Source organism: Cyprinodon tularosa, unplaced genomic scaffold, assembly GCF_016077235.1.
Source record: "Cyprinodon tularosa strain WSP-4 unplaced genomic scaffold, ASM1607723v1 ctg69, whole genome shotgun sequence".
NCBI lineage: Eukaryota > Metazoa > Chordata > Actinopteri > Cyprinodontiformes > Cyprinodontidae > Cyprinodon > Cyprinodon tularosa.
This window is the reverse complement of record NW_024039440.1, coordinates 832,513-856,684: the sequence shown is the minus strand read 5'-3', so window position 1 is coordinate 856,684 and position 24,172 is coordinate 832,513. Positions and strand designations below refer to the sequence as shown.

At 40.0% G+C, this 24,172-nt stretch overlaps 3 protein-coding genes across 4 annotated transcripts; 1 reads left to right on the top strand and 2 right to left on the bottom strand.

The window, feature by feature from the left end:
* Window positions 1-234: 234 nt before the first annotated feature.
* sfrp2l (secreted frizzled-related protein 2 like) lies at window positions 235-7,455 on the bottom strand. The gene is made up of 3 exons (XM_038268022.1): window positions 6,811-7,455; window positions 1,559-1,639; window positions 235-1,408 (listed from the first exon to the last, which is right to left on the bottom strand). Exons 1-3 carry the CDS (start codon window positions 7,328-7,330, stop codon window positions 990-992), a joined length of 1,020 nt encoding a protein of 339 aa, XP_038123950.1. The 5' UTR covers window positions 7,331-7,455; the 3' UTR covers window positions 235-989.
* A 7,090-nt stretch (window positions 7,456-14,545) lies between these two features.
* lamtor1 (late endosomal/lysosomal adaptor, MAPK and MTOR activator 1) lies at window positions 14,546-19,209 on the top strand. Of its 2 annotated transcripts, none has more exons than XM_038267969.1 (5): window positions 14,546-14,799; window positions 16,242-16,384; window positions 16,504-16,581; window positions 17,361-17,484; window positions 17,651-19,209. In XM_038267969.1, exons 1-5 carry the CDS (start codon window positions 14,758-14,760, stop codon window positions 17,741-17,743), a joined length of 480 nt encoding a protein of 159 aa, XP_038123897.1. In that variant the 5' UTR covers window positions 14,546-14,757; the 3' UTR covers window positions 17,744-19,209. The 2 variants fall into 2 exon arrangements, with proteins under 2 accessions (XP_038123897.1, XP_038123896.1); XM_038267968.1 differs by having other exon boundaries at window positions 14,547-14,799; window positions 16,239-16,384.
* On the bottom strand, window positions 17,827-22,938 carry lrrc51 (leucine rich repeat containing 51). The gene is made up of 5 exons (XM_038267967.1): window positions 22,813-22,938; window positions 22,542-22,621; window positions 21,929-22,134; window positions 20,401-20,549; window positions 17,827-19,865 (listed from the first exon to the last, which is right to left on the bottom strand). Exons 2-5 carry the CDS (start codon window positions 22,603-22,605, stop codon window positions 19,730-19,732), a joined length of 555 nt encoding a protein of 184 aa, XP_038123895.1. The 5' UTR covers window positions 22,606-22,621; window positions 22,813-22,938; the 3' UTR covers window positions 17,827-19,729.
* Between the last annotated feature and the right edge of the window lie 1,234 nt (window positions 22,939-24,172).

Genomic DNA, 24,172 nt, shown 5'->3' with positions numbered 1-24,172 from the left:
TGTCTACAAAAACCCACAAACATTGCGACTGCAGCTTTTCACTGAATGTGAAATAACGACTTTCCTGACATTGGATCAACTTTACCAGGTGTTGCAACGAAAAGACACCTTTCTGTGTCATTCTTAAGAAAAAAAACAAGGTTATATAATGAAAATGCATAAAAAATTAAACAGCTAGCTTGTAAACCTATTGAAGTTTTTTGAGAGTAACTGACCTCGAATGACTAGAAATTTCATGGCAACAAATGGACAAATGGGTAACCACCTTTAGCTCCTTTAGCTCAACTAACATGGGGATAATAAAAATCCATCTCAACCAAAAATAAAAGCAAAGCTTCTCTACTGATATATAGTTTCTTTCTGCACTTCAAGATGTCCACAGTTCGGCCGGTTGTGTTTGACCTTAGTCAGGTGGTGCAACTTCAGCATTATCTGCTTCCTTTTACTTCTTCAGCCTCCTTCCTGCCTCTCATAGACACCATTTCTAACACCATACTCAACCAACATTTATAACCACATTTTCATAACTGAGGTTTATGGGAAAAAAGCAAAGTCTAACAACAAAAGCTTTTAATGTAAAAGTAAAATAAGTTTTTACTCTAGAAACATTTGCTTCTGTGTTAATATTGAGAAATCAACTAAAAAGCCAGTAATGCATGATGTCCACTTAAAAATAGATCAGCTATAATTTCTTAAGAGAATATTGATAATTAGTAGTTAAATTATGTTACTTTTAAGGGTTTTACCCAGCTTACACTGGCTACCTGATAGATGGGAGAGTATTAGACACAAAAGATGAAAGAGTTGCTTACATGCAACTTTACCATCGTCACCCACACAGACTGGAGAAAAAAAAGCTTTTCTAGGGATCATATGCATTAATAGATCCTGAATGTGTTTCTTTGATTTCAAGTGAATAAATAAAAAGTGTGGACAAGTAGCATAAGGTTACAGACAGCGTTCTGTAAGAACCTAAAATGGCCAATGGTTTACAGCTCTGGACAAGGCTTTTTAAGAAGAGTTCTGATGAACTTCTTTAGCTCTTTGTCCCCTCGGGTCCACTTAACAAGTCTAGTCAAAACGAGTCTACCCTCTTCAGGCTTGGCTAAAGCCAGGTACCATCCGTCTCGGTGTCTGTTCACCAGCTTTGCTCCTCTTTTTGCCGTTTTTTTATCACTCTCCTCCTTCTTTGGCTCTTTTTCGTTGTTTATCTCTGGAAAGTCTAAATCCGGACATGTACAGCTGCCTCCTTCCTGCAGCCACAAAGCCTTGTGGGCGTTTGCTCCTCCAAACTCCTGCGCCCGCTCTGCACCTCCTCCTGCCCACCTCAGGATGCGGCTGCGGGCCATAGGCACAAGCTGACGGTCGCCTCCCACTCTTGACACGCTGTCCAGGCGCATCTTTAAGGCTGAGACGGAGAGAATTATGATCATTTTCCACAAGTATCACTTATCAGAACCTCCCTAATTTCAGCTTGTCTCCTCTGTCAACTTCCGAAGGAAAACCCTCAAAAATATTAAATTGTAATACTCTGAAAGGGTTGGCTTTTGTTCCTCACCATATGGACTGAGGCAGAAGTTTTCCTGGATGTCCGACTCTCCTTCTGCAGTCAGACTGCAGGCGTCACAGATAACACTTCCTGAGTGAAGCAAAGATAAACAGGCTTTTATTAAGCAACGGGGATGAAGAACACAGGAAAACACAAAACCTCACCTGGAAAGGGATGGATTCAGTTGTTAAATGAATAAAACAGGGGAGGATGGTGGAAAACAGCTACATGTCAACTGCATTTAAAGAAAGAATTTTATAACACCTAATTAAATAAGCAGTGAAAAAAATACCTGAAGGAGGTAGTAAAATTAATAAATATATCGATGAAAGAAATATAGTGTTCTGATGTTATAAATTACATTTTTTTTTTACATTTATAAGTATTTCAAGTAACTTGTTTTAGTCAGTGGTGGACGAAGTACTCAACAGTAGTACTTGAGTGAAAGTATTGATACTCATAGTCAAATCTTACTCAACTACAAGTAAAAGTTACTCAAACATCTCAAGTTAAAGTATTGATGTACTCACTTTTGAAAATACTTAAGTATTCAAAAGTACATACATTCAAAAGTACTTGAGTATTCAAAAATACAAATTAACCTTTCTAATATCAGTACATTTCTGTGTAATTTTCAGTGTAATTTTAAAGAACCTTGTAACTAAACCACCTGATATATTGAAGTGTAGAACCACCTGCTACAGATTCTACACCACCTGCACTGGAAAAACTATCTAGAAATAATTAAAAAATTCCAAAATTAAGTGTATTTACCCTTGATTTGAGTAGGTTAATGAGATAGTTTGCCAATGGAATCAGTATTTTTACTCTTAAGATAAGATAATTAGATAATACTCACTTGAAATAAGACAATGCAATTGTGTTTTCTTATTTTAAATCTAAATTGTCTTGTTCCATTGGCAAGATGTCTCTTTTATCTCCTCAATTCAAGAACAAATGCACTTATTTTAAGAAAAAATGACTTATCAAGATTTTACATTTTTTGCACTGTGTGAAGAACTTCAGCATAAAAATGCCACAAAAAATGACAGCTGTTGTGATTATTATTTCCTATTTAAAAACAAGCCAAAAAGAAAACAGTAGCGTATTGATTCTCCTCACAGTTTCACTGTGGTTTACCAGTTTAAGATTGAATCTATTACCACAAATAAGCTCTGATTTTAGAACTCCTGCTACTGAACCACTTAGACACATGGCAACAACTCATAGCTTGATCAAATGTATAAACTAGAAATAATATCTGCCCTGAGTTTCTCACATTTGTGGAACGTCGTGCAAATCTCTACAGCAGTGGTGTCCAGATTCAGTCCTAAGGGCTGATATCTGCCATGTTGAATTTGCATTTTTAAGGAAAAAGAACAGCGGATTAAAAAGCTGAGCTGAGACAAAAGGAAAAATTAACTAGCAGCAAAAATTTACTCAAGTTAAGTAAAGATACTCAATAAAGTACTTAAGTACAGTAATCAAGTAAATTTACTTTACTTCCCACAACTGGTTTTAGTTATATTGTAGCTTCTTGCATTGAAATTAGTTAGATAGCATTTAGATTTGACTAGTTTGTAGGAGAACAGATTTGTAATTCAAATTTGACCTGAAAACTAATGACTTTTGACTTGGATGTTGTTACTTGTACATGATGCTGTCATTAAAGCAAATATTAGGGGTAAAGAACCTATCCCAGCTCCAAACATGCATAGCTACCAGTCCATTGGGCTGTGGTATTTTAGGGGTTGTTCCTTATGATGTATTGATGACTTGAAAGGATTTAACTTTAAAGACTTTAAGCTGACTTTTAAATTGCAAAGTGATCATTTGGTCTCACCTCTAAGCTGACAAATTAAAGCTGTGAAAAAGTAGGGTGTGAATTATCTCAAAATTAGCAGTTCAAACCTTTTTATTTCTAAAAACCGACCTATACAATTTAGTCAATTTACAAAAGTAACAACTGTTCATCCCCAAAACATTTTTTCTTGACGTTAATATCTTCCTTCTGCATAAATTACAATCAATCATATCAAAGTCAGTCATTCTAAGGACTCCTGCTACAGTTAAATCTCAGCAAGAAGACCCAACAAACATTTCTGAAGGTAAATGTCAAGAAGAACAGACCCTTTAAACACCAAACCAACAGACTTTCACAACATACCACACCCAATAATCACCGACAACATGATAATAGAAGGGAAGTTACTTCCAAACAGCATTTAATGAAGCTCTAATCCTTATTATCAATAACAGCATGATCCAATAATTTCACCTTTCAGTTAGTTTCCTCAGAACATTTGAACATTACATCCATTTCTGGTTTATAACAGGAAGAATTTTTTAGATAGACTATCTAATAAAATATTTCTGTAAAGACAGTAGATATGGTAAAACACAAAACATACTAAAGTAATATAAACACTGGCCTTATTATTTTACATACTAAAGTTATAATCTAACCTTTAAATATATGTTTTAAGTATATAATGTTATCTGGTTTGTATATTTGATGAAGAATGGCTTAGCTTATTTTTAAGTCTACATATTTAATATTTTAAAATGCTAGAAATAAAAAAAAGTACAGACAGATTCAGAAAACCCAAAGGCAACATTTCAGTTTATAAAACTATTTTCTACACCAGTTACACTGAGCTTCTGTTCCAAATGCAAAAAAACAAACAAAATTAAGGGCTTCAAGGTACTGCAATAGAAAGCACTGCTACCTTGCAGCAAGAAGGTTCTGGGTTCAATTCCCTTTCTGCATAGAGTGCTACTCCATCTGTGCAGGTAAAACTGTTGTTTTGCTGATTTGGGTTTTTAAGACTCATTTTTAATCACGGTAGAGGACGTTGCCATCCCAGCAGATGTTAGGGCTACGCTCCTTACCTGATATAAAGTTATTGCATAAGATTGCATGACATCCCTGTGCTGCGCTGAATATAGTAGTGGGCATGTTTACCGTATTTAGTGGTTGGAATGACTGTTTATTGTTAAGTAAATCCCCAGCCTCCCAGATACTTCACTTTGGCGCTGCCGTTACCCCTGGCAACCCCATAGCATTTTCTGTAAAGGTCAACTTAATATCACGGACTGCTGCTAAATTGATCTCTATGAAAAACTTTTGAATCACCTTGGGGAGACCATCATTTTTTGGAAACACCCTACAAGCTCTGAAAAAAAAGAGTCTTTTTTTCATCCATATGCAGCTCTGATTCGGTCGAATTCAGCGGAACTTCTGGTAGATCTACCCAAGAAAGCAGAAAGCAACGATGCTGGGCAGTGGGGATTGACAGATCGGGGTCTATGCTGGAGGTAAGGGAGGATGATTAACAGTCCTTCTAGAGCTTAATTAAATCTTAGGTTCATTTTTTTCTCTAAATTGTCCTTAGGTGTGAGTATAAATGTGCATGGTTGTATGTCTCTGTGTTGCCCTGTGACAGACTGGTGAACAGTCCAGTGTTTACCCACCTCTAAATGGATAGACAAACAATTAGTTTTACAGTTTGAGGATGGAAAAGATAAGAATGAATTTAGCATATGTTTTGAAGAGGACAAATGACCATGTAGCTATGTCAAAAATAATTTTGTTAAAGGCCAAAATAGACACCATGAGTGAGATCTTAACTTTTGGGGCATAAAGACAACAACAATTGCAAACATTATGATAAAATATTAAATAAAATGTGAATCTGGAAAACAATCACCCTAACAAAATATGTGTAAAAAATGTTTCAGGGGGGAAACCTCAAATTGAATGATTCAAAAATCTTTTGACTACCATTGAATTCCTTGATTGGAAACCACTTAATTGAGCCTCAGAGTCAAATTATTCTCTGAAACACATGGTGCATAAAAGTAGTTTTTGGAGCAGTTGCTCTTTCACTTTTACTTTTACCAGAGTGTTTTTAAACTGCAGTATCTATACTTCTACTTAAGTAACAAATGTCTTTATTTTTGACACCACTGCTTATCAAAGGGGTAGACAGAAAACTTTTATAAGGGTGGCCAGGCATAACCAATGTATACTGAGTGGTCGCCAAAAGTGGATAGGCACCAGAACCTCAGGGTCAACCTACACTGTTCCAACAGGAACAAGCACAACGTCCATATTCCTCAATAAATACAAACTATAATTTCCTGCAGCCTTTGCAAACAAATTGATGCATATATTTAAACATCCGTCTAGATAAAAGCTATATTGGATAAAAATCTTTGAGGTTTGAGTTCTGGAGCGAACATCTTTTCCATCGTCATTACTTACCTACTTATACAAACTTCATTCTACATTAAATTGGTATTTACAAGTAATAATATCTACATAAATTGATAATTCAACAGGTTTTTATTAAAATAGTTATTTTCAGTATCTATGATTTCACTGAAGTCTCTTAGATGACTTGCAGAGACATAATTTTCTCTTTATGGCAAATAACGCAAAATCTAGTTCAGAAACAGAATGAATTCTGCACTAATCATCTCTAATGTTGGTATATTGATGTGCATAATTAACTACAGTGTTTTTGTTGTAAAGTAGTTTTGTAGGTTGTTTGTCCTGTGTGTCTCTGTGTTGCCCTGCGATGAACTGGCGACCTGTCCAGGGTGTACCCCGCCTCTCGCCCATTGACTGCTGGCACCCCTCGCGACTCAGATAATGGATGGATGGTTTTTGTTGTCAAGTAATGTTCAATTCAATTCAGTTTATTTCTATAGCGCCAATTCACAACACAAGTCATCTCAAGGCACTTTACAGTTCACCAGATCATCCAGTCAAATTGATTCAAAGTTTTCTATCAAAGGAAAACCAGTTGATTGCATTTACTCATTGACTCTAATGCAATCCCTCACACTGAGCATGCTTGTAGCGACAGTGGAGAGGAAAAACTCCCTTTAAACAGGAAGCAACCTTCACCAGAACCAGGCAATGTTAATATATATAAAATTAAAATGCTTTGAATATTCGACTTGTGAGAGAAAAAAAATGGTAGGGGTGGCCAATGATTGGCTAAGGGTGGGCATGGCCACCCCTGGCCCCCCATCTAGCTCCGCCCCTGCTGCTTATGAAAGATATTAACACCCTGTTATGTTGATTCGCGTCTCCCAGCAGGGTCCGGAGCCTAACATTGGGAACCTCTGCCTCAGGCTTTTTCCATTAATGCGAATGTATCCAATAAACAAATAAAATCGGCTTCAGCAGCTGATGTTTGTTTTTCTGGACAGTTTAAGTTAAAAGTCAGGATATATAAAAGAAGTCGGACCTTTCAGCTCCTCCTCGCGCTTCACCTCCTCCTCCGTCAGCTCCTCCTGCTGTCCGGTGGCCGGGATGCAGAGCTCCGTCCCGCTGGGGAACCGGGAGCAGTTGAACATCTCTGGCCAGGGGAAGCCGAAGGCGCTCATCACGGGCAGGCAGCCGTCCCGCACGGCCTCGCAGAGGCTCCTGCAGGGGCTGACGGCCCCGCTGAGCTCCGGCAGGCACACCGGGGCGAACAGCGAGCACAGGAACTTCTTGGTGTCCCGGTGGCACAGCTTGGAGACCAGCGGCAGCCAGGCGGCCGACTGCTGCTGGACCTCCTTCAGGGAGTCGTGGCCGAGCAGATTGGGGATCCACATGCGGCGGTAACCGATGCCGTGACAAAGAGACAGGGTGGACGGGATGGGCTTACACACCGAACGGAACGACGAGCTGAAGCCGATGGAGGGAGGTCCGATCGGGACCGCTGTGTCAGAGGCAGAAAGCACAGCGGAGGATAGGAGAGAGCTGAGCAGAAACACAGACATGGTTCTGGTTCCTGGGTGAAGTTTTCACGGTAGCACCTCTGCCTGGACTTGACTCTCCTGAGGGAGTAAACAAAGAGGTGTTTGGTGGAAACAGGGGGTAATTAGAGGGCAGGCGCCTCCCAGTCATCATCCCACCCATCAGTCAGTCTGACTCCAGAACAGGAGCAGCTCTACTGGATCACCCTACATTAAATGTATGGAAGCAAATCGTTACCATATTTCAAATAAAAGAGAATTTCTAAAACTGCGTTTTCATTTGAAATATGAAAAAAAAAAATATATGAAAACATTCTTAAAATGAAAAAGCATTTTTGGAATATGAAGAAATATGAAAACATTCCTAAAATGAAAAAGCATTTCCAGAAATGTGGCTGCATTGTTTGACTCATAAATAAATTAGTAATCAATCATCCTATTTGCATTTTAATTTTCTTCTTCAAGACTGCTCATCCTTTTACTTAATTAAAAAGAAAAAGACATTTGAGATTTATTTTTCAAAATGCACCCCAGCAAATACATAACAAAATTCAATTTGAGATGTAAAATTTGAAAATTAAAAAGCCTTTCCAGAAATGCTTTTTCATTTTAAGAATGTGGCTGCATTGTTTGACTCACAAATAAAATTAGTAATCAGTCGTCCTATTTGCATTTTAATTTCCTTCTTCAAGACTGCTCATCCTTTTACTTAATTAAAATTAAAAAGAAAAAGACATTTGAGATTTATTTTTCAAAATGTACCCCAGCAAATTCATACCAAAATTCAATCTGAAATGTAAAATTTGAAAATAAAAAAGCATTTCCAGAAATGCTTTTTCATTTTAAGAATGTGGCTGCATTATTTGACTCATAAATGAAATAAGTAATCAATCATCCTATTTGCATTTTCATTTTCTTCTTTAAGACCGCACATTTTAGAGAGAAAGCACAGCGGACATTGCTTTTTCGTTTTCGTGGTCTGCCAGCAAAGTACTGTTCATAACTCGAAAAAGAAAAAGCATTCTAAGCGGCGGGCGCAGCAGAGTGACGTTAGCAGCCACTCTTCCTCAGGTCCTCGCTGACCAGGCTACCCATCTTGTTTGGTAGGGGGCGCTGTGCACATCTGCGTTGCATCACATTGTACTACTTCATTTTAAATGTGGTAACGATTTGCTTCCATATAAACATGCCAACCCATTAGAAATACTTATTGATCAGATCCATACAGAGCACCATGTGTAATGATAATAATAAAAACGACTGAACTTTATTGATCTCGTCAATGACACTTGGTAGCCCCCCTACACAATTGTAGACAAGGATGTCACTTTGTAGACGTAATTGTCATGATCGGTACACGAATGTGACCCAATTATGCAGAACACCACGAGGCAGGAAACAGTTGAAAAGTTCACAGAGTTTATTGAATACAATTTCAGAGGTAATGTGTTCAGGTTCTGGTCCTGGGAAAAACGGGTTCACCGGAGTCTGTGAGGAAGACAGTTTAGTTAGTTGGGTTCTTAGAGGACTGTCCTTAGATAGTTTCTGGTTTGTACCTTGAGGGTCCTTGAATAGCACTTGGAGAGGAAGGTTGTTGGAACTGGAGAGAGTCTGGTTAGCAGCTGCTTCAGCGTCTTGCTTCTAGGAAGGTAGCAGACCTTGACTTTGGGTTTCCAGCTCTTGGTCCAGAGCTGCATGTGAATCCAGAGGTAATCTTCAGGTTTGGCTCAGAGGGCAGGCTCGGCAGGTTAAGCTCTTCCAGAGCTTCGCAAGATCAGGTTTTCCTGGAAAGACAGAGACAAGATTAGGATCCTGTCAGGATTCAGAGCAAACTAAGTTCTCAGAGGTTCTAGGTTTAGGTTCTAACCAACTGGCTCAACACTGCGGCGTTGAGGCAAGGTCTGAAGACAGCTTAAGTAGAGGGTCCTCCTGATGATGGTAACGAGCAGCAGCTGTGCAGAGGGCTCTGCTCAGGAGGATCCACGGCGGACTCTGCTGGAGAAGAGAGGTACTTCTCCAGCTTCCAACAGTACCCCCCCCCTCAACGACCGCCCCTTGGCGGTCCGGAGGAAGTAGATGGGCAGGAACGCTCGTACTCCTCGATCAGGGAAGGATCGAGGATGTAAGAGCCGGGAACCCACTGACGGTCTTCAGGTCCGTAGCCCTCCCAGTCGACGAGGTACTGCCAGCCGCGACCTCGCCGACGGGAGTCCACGATGCGACGGACGGTGAACGCAGGGTTGCCATCGACTTCCAGGGCGGGTGGTGGGGAGTCGGATGGCGGGCACAGAGGGCTAGAGACTACGGGCTTGACCTGAGAGACATGAAAGGTGGGGTGGATGCGTAGACTCGGAGGTAACTGGAGACGGACTGCGGAGGGACTGATAACCTGGGAAATCTTAAATGGACCGATGAATCTGGGAGACAGTTTCCGAGACATTCCCCTCAAGGGAATGTCTCGGGTAGACAGCCATACCTCCTGTCCGATGGCGTACTCGGGAGCGGGACGTCTCTTGGAGTCGGCAAAACGTTTGTTGGTCTCTGATGATTTGTTTAGGGTGGTGATGGTTTCCTTCCAAATTCTTTGACAGCGACGGATGTGTTGGTTGATGGTCTTGACTGCTATCTCCTTTTCATCTGCGGGGAAAAGTGGTGGTTGGTATCCATGACTGACCTGAAATGGTGACTGGCCGGTGGATGCTGATCTCAGGGAGTTATGGGCGTACTCGATCCAAGGAAGATACTGGCTCCAGTCGGTGGGGTTGTTGGACGTTAGGCAGTGGAGGGTGGATTCAAGGTGCTGATTCATGCGCTCGGTCTGACCGTTGGATTGTGGATGATAACCTGAAGTTAAAGCAGACTTACAGCCCAGAGCTGAACAGAAGGCTTTCCAAACTTGAGAGATAAATTGAGGTCCACGGTCTGATAGGATTTCCTGGGGAATGCCATGTAATCTGAAGACGTGTTTCACGAGAAGCTGAGCAGTCTGGAACGCCGAGGGGAGCTTCCTGAGAGGGACTAAATGACAGGACTTGGAAAAACGGTCAACGATGGTGAGTATTGTGGACATACCTCGAGAGACGGGGAGACCAGTGACGAAATCTATGGCAATGTGGGACCATGGACGTGAAGGGATCGGAAGAGGTTGTAGCAGACCAGAAGGTGGCTGATGCGAGGCCTTGTTTCTAGCACAAATGGGGCAGGCCAGCACATATTCCTTTACGTCCCTGTGGAGAGTGGGCCACCAGAAGCGTCTGGTGATGAGAGCGATAGTTCTACTGACTCCAGGGTGGGCCGAGAATTTGGCAGTGTGCATCCATTGAATGAGCCTGGACCTGACGGAAGACGGAACATAAGTTCTGTTAGCCGGACCGTTACCTGGGTCGGGTTCCGTGGCCAGGGCGGAGTTAATGAGATCGGATATCTCCCAGTTCACAACTCCCACAGTACAAGAGGCCGGGAGGACTGGCTCTGGTGTCTCGGGTTGATCGACGGAGTATAGGCGCGAGAGGGAGTCTGGTTTCACATTCTTTGATCCGGGTCTGTAGGAGATAACGAGATTAAATCTGGAGAAGAAAATGGACCACCTGGATTGACGAGGGTTGGCCTGTTTGGCAGACTGGATGCTAGCAAGGTTCTTGTGATCAGTCCAGACTAGAACCGGGTGCTCAGCTCCCTCTAGCCAGTGTCTCCACTCCTCCAACGCCAATTTGATGGCTAATAGTTCTCGATCTCCAACGCCGTAGTTCTGTTCTGCTGATGAGAGTCTGCGAGAGAAAAAAGCACATGGATGAATCCTTTGATCTGAGTCGAGTCTCTGGGAAAGGACGGCTCCAACGCCAGAATCCGAAGCATCGACCTCCAGGATGAACTGTTTGGAAGGGTCAGGCTGAATTAACACCGGTGCTCTGGAAAACAAAGATTTCAGTTTGTCAAAAGCAGACTGAGCTTCGGGAGTCCATTGAAAATTCCTCTTAACCGAAGTTAAAGAGGTCAGAGGTTGAGCCGTCTGGCTATAATTTCTAATGAAACGACGGTAAAAATTGGCGAACCCCAAAAACCTTTGAAGCTGTTTTCGAGTTTCAGGAATCGGCCAGTCCAATACCGCCTTTATCTTGTCCTCAGCAGGCTTAACCTGCCCGCCCTCGAGCACAAACCCCAAAAAGGTCACTGATGGTTGGTGGAACTCACATTTTTCTGCCTTGACGAATAACTTGTTCTCCAGTAGCCTCTGTAACACCAGGCGGACATGTTTCTTGTGATCAGTTAAGTTCCGTGAATAAATGAGTATGTCGTCTATATAGACAAGGACAAACACATTTAAAAAGTCTCTGAGAACATCATTCACTAGTGCTTGAAAGCAGGCGGGGGCGTTTGTTAAACCAAAAGGCATCACCAGGTACTCGAACTGACCTAATGGTGTCTTGAAAGCAGTCTTCCATTCATCTCCTTCTCTGATTCTGAGGAGATGATATGCGTTTCTCAGATCCAGTTTGGTGAAGACTGTTGCCCCCTGAACAGGTTCAAAAGCTGAGGCTAGGAGAGGTAGAGGGTACTTATTCTTTATAGTGATTTGGTTCAACCCTCTGTAGTCAATGCATGGTCTTAATGAACCATCCTTCTTGCCAACAAAAAAGAAACCAGCACCCAAAGGAGAAGAGGACGGGCGAATAATTCCAGCAGCTAAAGACTCGTTAATATACCTCTCCATTGTCTCTCGTTCTGGTTTGGAGATGTTATATAAACGGCTGCTGGGTAACGGTGCTCCAGGTAACAACTCAATTGCACAGTCATATGGTCTATGTGGTGGAAGGGACGTAGCACTGACCTTACTGAAGACCGGGGCCAAGTCATGGTACTCAAAGGGAACTGAAGATAGGTCAGGAGAGTCCATCTCTCCCCCCCCTCTAGGAGGCCCCACCACGGGGGCTGCCGACCGAAGACAAGTTTCATGACATAACGAAGACCATGCTTCCACGTGACGTTCAGTCCAATTAATGCATGGATTGTGTTTCTCCAGCCATTCGAATCCGAGCACCAACGGGGAACATGCGGAAGGAATGACAAAAAATGTGATAGTTTCACGATGGTTACCTGAGAGGAGGAGCTCGAGGAGTTGAGTTTGATGAGTAACTTGGTGGAGACTTTTCCCATCAATGGCAGAGACACGGAGAGGTTGAGAAAGGGGAACAGTTTCAATCATCAACTGTTGAACAAGGTTAGAGTCTATGAGGTTCCGTTCACAGCCTGAGTCAATAAAGGCAGAAAAGGAGAGGTTCTGATTATCACAAAACAAAGTGGCAGGAAGCATCAATCGAGGAGATTTCTTAGAGTTGGTTTGGCCCGCCAGACTCCTCAGATCCTCTGGCGGGCCCTGCCTTTTAATTTAGCCGGGCAGGAAGCAATGAAATGTCCACTTTCACCACAATAGATGCAAAGTCTGCTCAAAAAACGTCTTTGTCTCTCCTCAGGAGTAAGCCGAGTGTGTCCCACCTGCATAGGTTCGACCTCCATACCACCTGAATGTGAAGCCTGAACAGGCAGAGGGAGGGACTGGGCCTTTGGTCGCTCTGTGGGAGGAGAAGAAACAGTCACGATATTTGAGGCAGATGTAGGGGCGTGAGACCCAGAATCTCTTATCTTGGAGCTGTTTCTGGCTCTAATTCTGTTGTCCAATCTAATTGTTAGTTTGATTAGATCCTCAAGGGAGGCTGGCTCGTCGAGAGTTGCCAGTTCGTCTTTAATATTCTCATTTAAGGCCATGAAATAAGCTCCCTTCAGAGCACTTTGATTCCATCCGGAAGCTGCTGCCTTAACCCGGAAGTTTATCGAAAAATCAGCCACAGATGAATTTCCCTGCTTAATACTGAAAAGAGCACGAGAGTCAATTGTTTGATCAGTTTCTTGATTAAAAACCTGGGAGAACTCAGAAATGAAATCAGAGTATCGGCAGTTGAGACTTTCATCTGAGGGAAATCTGGCCTGGGCCCACTCCAAAGCTCTTCCTGTTAGTTGAGAGAGAATAAAGGTTACTTTCTTAAAGTCGGTCGAAAAACTGTTGGGAGAGTTCTGAAACAATAATCTGCACAGAAATAAAAATCCTCTGCAATCCTTCATATTGCCGGAGAATTTCTCAGGAAGGCTTGGGCGGAACTCTGATGACGTCACTTCTGGTGACCTCTGAGGGGGAATTGGACCCGGAAGTGGTTGCGCTGCCGGAACGGCATTAGCGCTTCCAAAATAGCCGGCGAAAGACTGTAAAGTCTGGTTATGGTGTTCAACAAAAGCATTCAACTCACGGAGGGTTTTGGCTTGACCATGGACTTGAGCTTCTAGTACTTCAAGCCTCCTCCGGAGGTGCTCTGCTGGGTCCTGTGTTTGGCCGCAGTGTTCTGTCATGATCGGTACACGAATGTGACCCAATTATGCAGAACACCACGAGGCAGGAAACAGTTGAAAAGTTCACAGAGTTTATTGAATACAATTTCAGAGGTAATGTGTTCAGGTTCTGGTCCTGGGAAAAACGGGTTCACCGGAGTCTGTGAGGAAGACAGTTTAGTTAGTTGGGTTCTTAGAGGACTGCCCTTAGATAGTTTCTGGTTTGTACCTTTAGGGTCCTTGAATAGGGTCAAGCCGGCTGCTCCGTGATCAGAGGAAATGGTACTTGGCACCGAACAGTGGTGAATATTGGAAGTTCAGTTTAATATAATCCAAGTTTGTAATTAGTTCTGTCTGAAATTAATGAAAATAGTTGTTTTAATGGTTATTGAGTCAGATATGTGGCAGGTAATGTTTAATTTATCTGTTACTGTGTAAATGGGTTTGGCTGTAATTTAAGGACAGATTCTAATATATCTGCACTATGGGGACTATAAATTTGATAGGATTTTTATTTTTTTATTGCTGTTTTGTACAAAATGCCTAACTAAGTATTTTTTGTTGTTGAATATTAGAGATTTTGCAGATATATTTTTTATACATACATTGTTTAGATTTACTTATATCTTTCTACCCCTTTTATAGAATAGAATACAAAATCTCTTTATTGTCCCATAATGGGCAAATTTACAGCAGCAGAAAGATTACTGATAATGGCCACACAAATGTTGACCTTAAATAATGTATAAGTATAACATAATAATGTTATGTAAAGTCCTGCATTACCTGCAGCACCTCTTCTTGAATTTTCCCCCGTCACGTGACTTAGGTAATCGCTGCTTCTCAAATACCGGAAGTAGTCGTTGTGTTGTTGTCTCACAGCTGTTGTCATGTGATAGCCTGCCCTGAGCAAGCTGCTGTACACAGTAGCTTTTTACCTTGGTGTTGGTTTAAATTAAAAAACACCCTGGCGGATTCTTAGCTTTATGTTTGTAACGGAAGAGTAACGCGGCTCTGTTGTGAAGGAGAGCGGAGAAGGAGGGGTTGCGTAGTTTGACTCCTCGGACGCAGCAATGGGTTGCTGTTACAGTGGCGAGGAAGACAGCTCCGGACAGGTAGCTAGCGGCTAGTTGCTAGCCCACCGTGATTACTGCCTCCTGGCTTATTTTAAAGGAAACACATACTCGTAGTATTTCCTTTGCTTTAGTTTGTAGTTCTTAAACCATTCTTACTAAGACAGACAAGTTATATGTTTGTTTGTTTCAAACTGGAAGCCCGAATGTAGCGTTAGCTTACTAGCCGGCGGAGCAGGCCGAACACAGGCTAAGTTGCTCATAAAGTTGACACAACTCGAAACAGTACACAATGAACAGGTTTAAAACGTGGAAATCGGTGTTAATGTGAATATATACAAAACAAAATACGGTTTATTGGCTTTGATTTACGCATGACATTTAGAGAAGCACTAAGTTTAAATATTGGCTAAATAATCGATCATGAATTGTTGAGCAGAGAGGAAAATGTTTGCCATGACAGCTGCTGTGTCATATGACTGCTGACACCCGCAGCTGGTTTTAGTTTAAGGAAACCAGCATCGTTTTCCCCCTTTGGCTTAAGTTTTCCTTTCAGTTTTCATACATGTTCAATTTATCATACATGGTCGATGTTGGCATTTGAGCTGAATTGTTTGATAATATTCAAAATGTGAAGGGATTTATGTTTTGGTTTATTACCCGTTCTTTTAGTGAAGCTTTGCTTATATTGTACTGGCTGAGTTAACCTCAGAGATCTTAACTTTTCTATTATTTTTAATGCGCTGGGGTTCACCTAAACACCTAAAAAGAACATGTAGCACACACCTTTCAAAACTATATTTTTGCTTATTTTAGTTTTTCCTAAAAATAAACAATAAAAGCAATCCACTGGACTCGGTTTCCAAGTTTGAAGACATTTAGCTTCCCATCCAGGAAGCTTTTTCGATTCAAAATGTCAGGAATATGGTTGAGTTCGAGGTTTTATACAGTAGCCCAACAAAGGCTTGTTTTTGTTTTGAAAACATGCAAGTTGGAAAAGACAAAGGGGTCCACCCATTTGGAATGGAGGTCATTTTGATTTAGTTTGCAAAGGGAAAACAAAGAAGTGTACATTTATTTAGTCCTACTTGTTAAATAATTTAAAAAAAAACTACTAAAAACATTATTTTTTTTCCCAAGCCTTTCAGACTCATTTTACCAAAGGCTGCTATGATTGTATTTATTTTGTCTGCATGCATTTTATATGGTCTTGCTTTGTATTTTATGCCTCATATTGCACAGCACTTTGTGATTCTTGTCTGAGAAAGGTGCTATATAAATAAACCTTACTTACTTATTTGGTACTTAAAATGTCAATTTGGTATTAAAAGTAATGTAATTATGTGCTGCTTGAGATACAAGTTCAGGTTAGAAATGTGCTGACCATAGAGCAGATTTGTTCAACTTTATTAGAGCTTTGAATCTCAATCTAAAGAAGCTACTTTCAATGGCTGCCACCCATTTTCCTCACTCTGCTCCAGAAGAATGATGAGATCGAACCGCTGCTATCCCACCAAAACCCTGTGAGCAAACCTCCAAATGGGACAGACTGGACCACAACCAGTGTCCCCTCTGCACAGACAGATGGACAAGCCCTCCTCACATCCATCCTGACAAAGACTGCTCAGTAAGTCAGGTTTTCACGTGATGCATAAAAATCAACAATGTGTATTTCTTGGCAATAAAACTTTTTATTTTATCTCTTTCCTTTTTCTTTTTTGCTTTGTCTCTTCCTTTTTATCCCAGGAACATCATTGATGTCTCAGCAGCGGACTCTGTAGTGATGGAGCAGCACGAAATCATGGACAAAGCTCGACAATACAGGTATGTTAGAAGTTTTGTGCTTGTTGAAAAAAACTTACTTTGCTGTGACATAGAAAGCTATGATTCTTCCATTATTATTTCACTCCATCTAAAGATTATTAACCAGTCAGATTTTTACAGTAGCTGAGTAAAATGGCCACTGAACCAGGTGACTGAACCAGCTGCACACTGTGCAGATTGAACTCACCTGCCTTAGTGGCTGGGCAGAACAAATGCATGACAGAGAGATGACTTGTTGACTCCAGATCCACCCCATCTCTGGTATTTTCTTATGCCACCATTAACAGGTTGTTATTCTTGATGTTATCCATCCATACTGGCTGCAGGAGTTTCTCCATGCATCTATTAGTCCATCAAGCCAAACATGTCTTTCCTTTCTTTTAGTCACTGATCACTGATTTTTGTAGCTTCTATATCTTAAACAAATTTAGAAAATTAAATTAGGCCTAAAAGGAGAACTTATGTAAAAAGAAAAATGTAGTTTTGACATGTAAAAATGCAACCCTGTGAAAATACAGGGACCAAGGAAATGATTTGGAAGGAATGTGTAGGGAGACCATTTTAATCACAAAGGCTCCATTCTCAACACTAGCCTCCGATTAGCTAGTGGGAGTTGGATGTTTCACCTCTGACTGCAGTTTTGTTTAGACTAAGATACAGATGTAGACACTGTTCTCAAAAGGTTCTCAAAACACAGTTTGTTTCTTGGGATGTGTCCCAGACTAAATGTGTCTTAATTATATACCCAGTAAGTTTTGAACGTTTTTTTTTTTTTCCAGTACAAAACTGGCTGTATTAAGCACCAGTTTGCCTCAGAAGAAAGCCCTCTCTCTTCCCTCCCTAACAAGCCAGCCCCACCAAGTGCTCGCAAGTGACCTGGTGCCATACTCAGATGTTCAGCAGGTAAGCATTTGTTTTCAGCCATGTTGTTTTTCCCTTTTTGAGTAAAACATAATGACAGAGAGGCCTCATAGAGGTTTTTTTCTTAATAGAATAACATACATCAATATATAATTTGAAATAATTTTACTTATTTTGCACAAAAACATATTCTTTTTTTTCTTTGCAGGTATCCAAGATAGCAGCTTATGCATATAGTGCAATCTCTCAAATCAAAGTGGATGCTAAAGAGGAACTGGTTGTCCAGTTTGCTATTCCCTGACTCTTTCCTGCGTACAGTTCCACCCATCCTACTCGCTCGTTGCCACTCCTGCTTCATCATCCTCCAGTCCACCTGTTTTTTTTCAATAAAACGTTTTGGTTATCGTGCTTTTAGCTCTGCCACGAACTTCTTTGAACACAGGAAGTGAATGCTAACCCCCCGGAAAAAGAAAAAAAACTCTTAATGAATTTATCCAGCAGATGAGTGGAGGAGGCTTTTGCCCTACGTTTATGGTGATCCGCTCAGAGAGGCATCCTCTGTGTATAAAACATGTATAACAGCCTTTTTTTCAGGTTTTGTAAAAGAAATGTCAATCTAAAACCTTTTTTAGGTTTCCGGGCTCTTCTCGGTGTCTTTATTTCTTTATTAGACTCTATGTTCCATCAAGCACACACACTGAGACGGCTTCATGATGATTGGCTCAGGTTTACCTGCGATAGACAGTTTTACAGAACAGACCTACAGTTGTAGTGCACCTGCAAAGATCCCGTAACATGTCATCATATCTGTACAAATAACTTAAAAGCCGAATTACTCCTCAGTTGGTTTTTGTCTGAGCAGTAAAAAAAAAAAAAGTAAATTTTAGCTTTAAAAGAGCAAATATCAATTATATCGTTGTATTTCAGATCATGCAGGTCATCTGGTGTCATTCTCAAGAAAAAAAAAAGCTGTTTTCATTTTAGCATCAGACAGCTTTATCTGTCAGCTGATGATGGTTATGATTGACAAACATGAGCCTTGGATGCAGGCTGGTTGGGCCACCTGGTGTCATCTGAAAACATTTGAGTGTGATGCTCAAATTTACAGATGCTGTTTGAATATCCTCGCCTTCTGATGAGCTGGGCAGGAATTAAACATTTTAAATGACGGGTAGAGAAATCAAAGGTGTCGCTGGTGGCCTACGGGGGTGCAGAGACTTGCAATGTATAATCATTACCTTCTAGCAGAATCTTCTGATTGATGACATCGATGGCTGGAGGGTCCTGTTGGATGATGCTTTTGTTTTTTTAATAAGACACAACACTTTTCAGGTCTGCAGTCGTTAGCTTTTTACTCAAAGCGTTTCCAGTTTGAGGTTTTCATATTAATCAGAAACTAACACCTGTAGCACCGTAGTGGTGTGTTAATCTACGCACCAGGGGAGATAAACCTCAGTTCCTTGGGAAATTATTTATGTATTTTTTTTCTGTTCTTAAATGTACATGTGTGTTTTGAAGGAGCACACAAAGTAAGCTGATCTGGAGTCTCTAAAGGGAGCCTGCAAGTCTGTGACTAAACCACAACTGATTAGAGCTTTGTTTTGTGCATTGGGTTTTGGCTTTTTTTTTTTTCTTTTTCTGTTTGTTACTTAAATGTGTAGAACATGAATGACTGTATGTTTGCATTTTCTTTAGGCTAGTACCAAACGATTCTAAACATCTTTATTGTTTGTTTTTTGATTTAATCAAGTCATTAAAAAGTTTCAACTAAACTCTCATGTCTTAATAGTCGATACATGTTCACTTCTGAGAGGTGGTTTATTTAGTGATGTTTAACATTTTTTATAGGTATTTCAATAATTAGAAGAACATTCAAAATGTTATTTGTTGTTTTACTCAAATTTATACTCTGATACTGCATAGATCCATTATGCAAACTGATACACAGATTTCTTTTTTTGATGATTATGGCTACAAGATCCTAAACTACTGTTTAAAAGCACAGCGATTTTATGGCTGCTAAACCAGTTATCGCCTTTAACAGTGCGAGCATGCACCAAATCCTGCTGTGCAAGAAATGGGTTTCTCCATAAAACCTGCCCTGCTTAGATTAATATACGGTACTACAAATTATATAGATATTAACATTACCATAGAAGTATAAAACAAGAAATTACATTTTAGTAAGAACAAGTCTGATACCACTTTGAATTACTATAATTGTGAACTTTTCCATTGGTGAACTGCAGCATTTAGTGTGGGTTCTGATTTCCACACGTTCTACCATTCAGTGGAGACTCTTCCTGGTGTCTCTGCAGCGGCTGTTGCTCTGATACCAAAGCTTAGCCAGGACTCTCTCCTCCTGTGTCACCGCACTGAAGTCCATCGTCTTTAGTTGAGGCAACACAGAAATCACACGATCCCTGCATACAGAAACATTCACACTGATTTTCATTTTCTTTTCATGCCAATATATCAAATTATGAAGGTTTGAAAAGTTAGCTTTAAAAACATAATTTTCAAGCACTGCAATTCAAGCTAAAAAAAAAAAAAAAGCTGCACTGTTTCAGAGAAAGCCACAGTTTGAAAAAGTTTTAGTAAGCAGACAGGAAAAAAGAAAACATTAGTAGTTCAGCAAGCAGTCTGTGTGCTGGGTGTTTAGACGCTGTTGCTGGGCAGACCAGGATATGAATTTGATCCGTACTTAAGCACCTGTTGCAATGTCCTGCATATACATGCCTGCACAGCATGCAGGTCTAAAAGGTTATCCCTCTTATGCCCTCTCTGTATTTGTTAATCCCAACAGTCGGCACTGCCTGTCTTTATTTAGTGCTGTTATATATAAGGCAAACAAAGGGCAGACTGTATTTCTTTAAAGCTATAAAAATTGCTAAAGATAAAGGATCTCCTTTTAGTAATCCATATTAACTCATTAGGTTGTGTTAGAAAAATTGTCACCTGTAGGTCTTGTTTTTCTCTATCGGGTTTCCATGTAGAGTGATGGAGTAGAGATGGGGAAGCCCACCCAGCAGGTCTACCTCTGATAGAGTATGAATGTTGTTTCCGTGAAGATATAACACACGGAGTCCAAGCAGTTCACTCAGAACCTGCAACATATTTGCACACAAACTTTTCATGTCAGTTTCAATCAATCATAAAGGCGTTAAGTGAAAAAATACGGTACGATTCCTTTGGGAAGTATTTGTATCATGTAATTTTTGGTGGATTGTATGTGGTAGGTCTACATAAAGCAGTTCTGCTTACTGTATGTGGATGGAATATGAAGCATGATTTTCTTAACTTCAATTAATAGCATTTTTTTTGTGTAAGTTAGCGCTTTGTAGAATAATCCTTAACTGCAAGTAAAGCTGCATGTCTTTTTAATTAAAATCTTGGATGTTCCTCTTAGCAAAATGGTGTTAACCTGTGTTACGACCCCCTGTTGGTCTAGGGGAGTGGGAGTTATATTGGATGGATGTATCTGTGACTATGAACGTTTAACTATTATCTTGGATTTAGGTCCTTGACTTTGACAAGGCCATCTTAATGCACAAATATGCATTGATCTATATTATTCTAGTTTAGTCCTGGCTGTAGGCTTATCAGTTGCTGAACATCTTCCCCAGTCTCAGGTCTTTGGCAGCCTCTAACAGGTTTCCATCTTACCTGTCCCTGCTGAAGATGCAGGGTAATGCCACATTTAACCCCTGTGGGGATGCTGTGTTCAGGGTGGTGGGCAGTAGGTTTTTCACCACTCAAGGTATTTTGCAGATGAACCAAAAGGCTGGTCCTCTAAAAAAGTTGTGGACTTCAAATTGAACTGCTTGTGGTGTTGTTCCCTGTTGTTCTAATCTTCAATAGAGTAGACTTTCTAAATGGGATAAGGATTTTGAGTTTATCAGAGTTTAAGGGGACAAATTCATATGTTTGCCATTCTTCTGAGTTTTTTTTTTTTTTAACAATAATGTCAATCTCAGGGCCCTGTCACACCTTTCAGATTTAGACAGTGTATGCCCAACGTCCTAGAATCTCCTAAAACGCTAGCATGCACTGAATTTTCTATGTATTTTTTATTTTATTTTGGTCGTATACATAGCGTATTCATAACAAGTCCAGAACTTATGTCCAACAACAGCCTAACTTATGCATAATACATGGCAGCGTCATGCATAAGCAGACGTATGCAAGCGTGTTTCAGCGTGCTTATAACGGGGTGAATAAAACGTACCCATAACTTATCCAATGTATGTCAGCATTTTTGCTAGATTTTTCGTACACCAGGCATAAGCTGGTTTAAATTGTCATGGTGCAACAGGGGCTTTATGAATTGATTTTTACTCCAAACTCACAATTATGCATCCTCTCATAGAAAGCCACAATAAGATAAGAAACAATTATTCAACTGTATGGCTGTAAAACAGATAGGGGGTGTGAATACTTTTGCAAGGTGATGTAGCCGTTTTGGAAATCAGAAGATTATGCTTGCCTCCTCTATATGTGTAAGTTTGTTGAACGACAGGTCGAGCCAGGCGAGGCGTAAGGGTTCAGCCAGGAAATGGCTCAACGTCTCATGGAGGCCGCACAGGTGACTGATGCTGTTGTTACTGAGGCGCAGGGAGCAGCTGAGGTATTTCCTTTCTATGTTTTTCTTTAAAGGTCGTAGACCACTGCTGGGAGTCTCTATCCAAGCGTCTAAAACAACAAATACAGTAAATTCAGTAAATCTGAAATACTAACTGGTAATTCATGACATTCTGACATGCCTATAGTTTGCTTAATAAAAACATTTTGTCAGATTGACAGTAAAACAGCATAAATCAAACAGAAATGTTTTGTTAGTTAGATAAACTCCTGAAAAATTTATTTAACTATTTAATTTCAGTTACATAAAATCAATGATGTGGCAGCACTATTGGTTCAGTTTAGTTAAATTATGCTACATAAGTAATAACGATGTAATGTTCATATATATATATATATATATATATATATATATATAAATATTTTTTTATTTTGTTTGAAAGACTTTTTCTTTTATTTTATTACACAAAAGGCCAATCTTATAGTGTGTATTTATGGATTTATTTAGTGATAACAACCTGTCAGCCTATTGAGGCATCTGAAAGATAAATCCACCGGAGCGCCACACATAGTTTTATTCATGAACCTGTTCAACAACCTGCAGAATTAGAGATATATCATTATCAATAACCAAGAAATTGATCATGGAACTTGAGTATATATATTTTTTAATCCAATATTATAATCTAATAAAATCAGTAAATTGTAATAAAAAAGTCTATTCACATCTTTTAAATGTTTTAAGTTGCCGGTTGAAATGTTTTAAACTAACTAATAAGGTAAAGTTACCAAGTATTCGCCGTTCACTTTGAACTTGTGGTGACTCCGTTTCTCAAGCTGCCTTTAAACACAACAGGAACGGTTGCCCTGGAAACCACGTAGTGCATTGTGGGACATGCGGTGAAGATTTCTAGATAACGACTTCATCGTTCCTGAAAAAAAAAGCAACTTTATTCCAGGATGCTTTTTCTTTTTAAATTCAATATGTCAGACATAGTTTCAGAAATGTTATTCTTGTTTTATTCCATAGTGGCTTAACAATTTTTGCTTTTCTGGGGCCAAGTCTCTGCAGAGGACCAGACTTTATGTAAAAAAGTAAAAATGTCCTTTTTTTTTTTTTTTTTTGAAGGACACCTTTCCTTTCTGAGTTTTTACTGTCAGATCAAGTCAAACTTTAGTCAAATAGCAAGGAATGCCTGACATATCTCTTAACATGCTGTGAGTGGCAGTTTTTTGAGAAATTAATGAAAAACTAAAGGTCTAGCGCAGGGGTCTGCAACCTGCGGCTCCAGAGCCACATGTGGCTCTTTGGACCCTCTTCAGTGGCTCTTAATAGTGGCTAAAATTTATATAAAGAGCTAAATAATTTACTTTAATATATACCGGTATCAATAGCTTTAGTGTTTTTTATAAGTGGGAAAAGAATTGAAAGAACCAGAAATATGTTTTAAGAGACATTTTTCTATGAATTAGCTTGAAAATTATATGTTTTAACATTAAAAATACATGAATTGTTGATTGTTTGAGATGGAAACAACTAATTTCCTATACAAGATTAAAAAAATAAGGTTTTCTAGAAAAAGTCATGTTACATTTTGCGGCTCTAAACAACTTTTACTTGGTCGGACTCTGTGCAAAACGGCTCTTTGGATATGAAAGGTTGCAGACCCCTGGTCTAGCGGGTTACTTAAGTACATCTCACTGAATACATTGACTACACATCTCTAACTTTGTAGAGATGAATGAGGCATTATCCTTAATAAGAAATTACATAAAATAAAAGCAAAACAGTTCTTTGTGTTTTTGTCTGACGGTATTAAACATCGGCAACATGTAGGTGTTAATAATAACTTGCCACTCACGATATGGCTGCTGGTCTAACGTAATTTTTTTAACGGTGTAGGTACCAGATTGACTCGGGCTGCCAGATTGACTCGGGGGCCTGCGCCTTTTGAGATGCGTCAGAGCGTCCGCCATCTTAAATGTGGCAAATCTGCAGTTTCTCAGTCACTTAAACAGTATCAGAGGGACTTTAATCTCTGAATATACTTTGTATTCGTAGTATTTTTGGTTTTGTAATATTACAAGTTTATTTTTTGTATCCCTTTAGCTTCATTCTCCTGAATTTATTCTCGTTACAAATGCAGAC

Coding starts and splice junctions, on each gene's coding strand:
- sfrp2l (XM_038268022.1), bottom strand. CDS start 7,330: ATGTCTGTGTTTCTGCTCAGCTCTCTCCTATCCTCCGCTGTGCTTTCT. Junction 1,640..6,810: donor GCGCGAGGAGGAGCTGAAAG/GTCCGACTTCTT, acceptor TGCTTCACTCAG/GAAGTGTTATCTGTGACGCC. Junction 1,409..1,558: donor CTTCTGCCTCAGTCCATATG/GTGAGGAACAAA, acceptor TCTCCGTCTCAG/CCTTAAAGATGCGCCTGGAC.
- lrrc51 (XM_038267967.1), bottom strand. CDS start 22,605: ATGAATAAAACTATGTGTGGCGCTCCGGTGGATTTATCTTTCAGATGC. Junction 22,135..22,541: donor ATGCCTCAATAGGCTGACAG/GTTGTTATCACT, acceptor TTGTTGTTTTAG/ACGCTTGGATAGAGACTCCC. Junction 20,550..21,928: donor AACTTACACATATAGAGGAG/GCAAGCATAATC, acceptor AATATGTTGCAG/GTTCTGAGTGAACTGCTTGG.
- lamtor1 (XM_038267968.1), top strand. CDS start 14,758: ATGGGTTGCTGTTACAGTGGCGAGGAAGACAGCTCCGGACAG. Junction 16,582..17,360: donor GACAAAGCTCGACAATACAG/GTATGTTAGAAG, acceptor TTTTTTTTCCAG/TACAAAACTGGCTGTATTAA. Junction 17,485..17,650: donor CATACTCAGATGTTCAGCAG/GTAAGCATTTGT, acceptor TTTTCTTTGCAG/GTATCCAAGATAGCAGCTTA.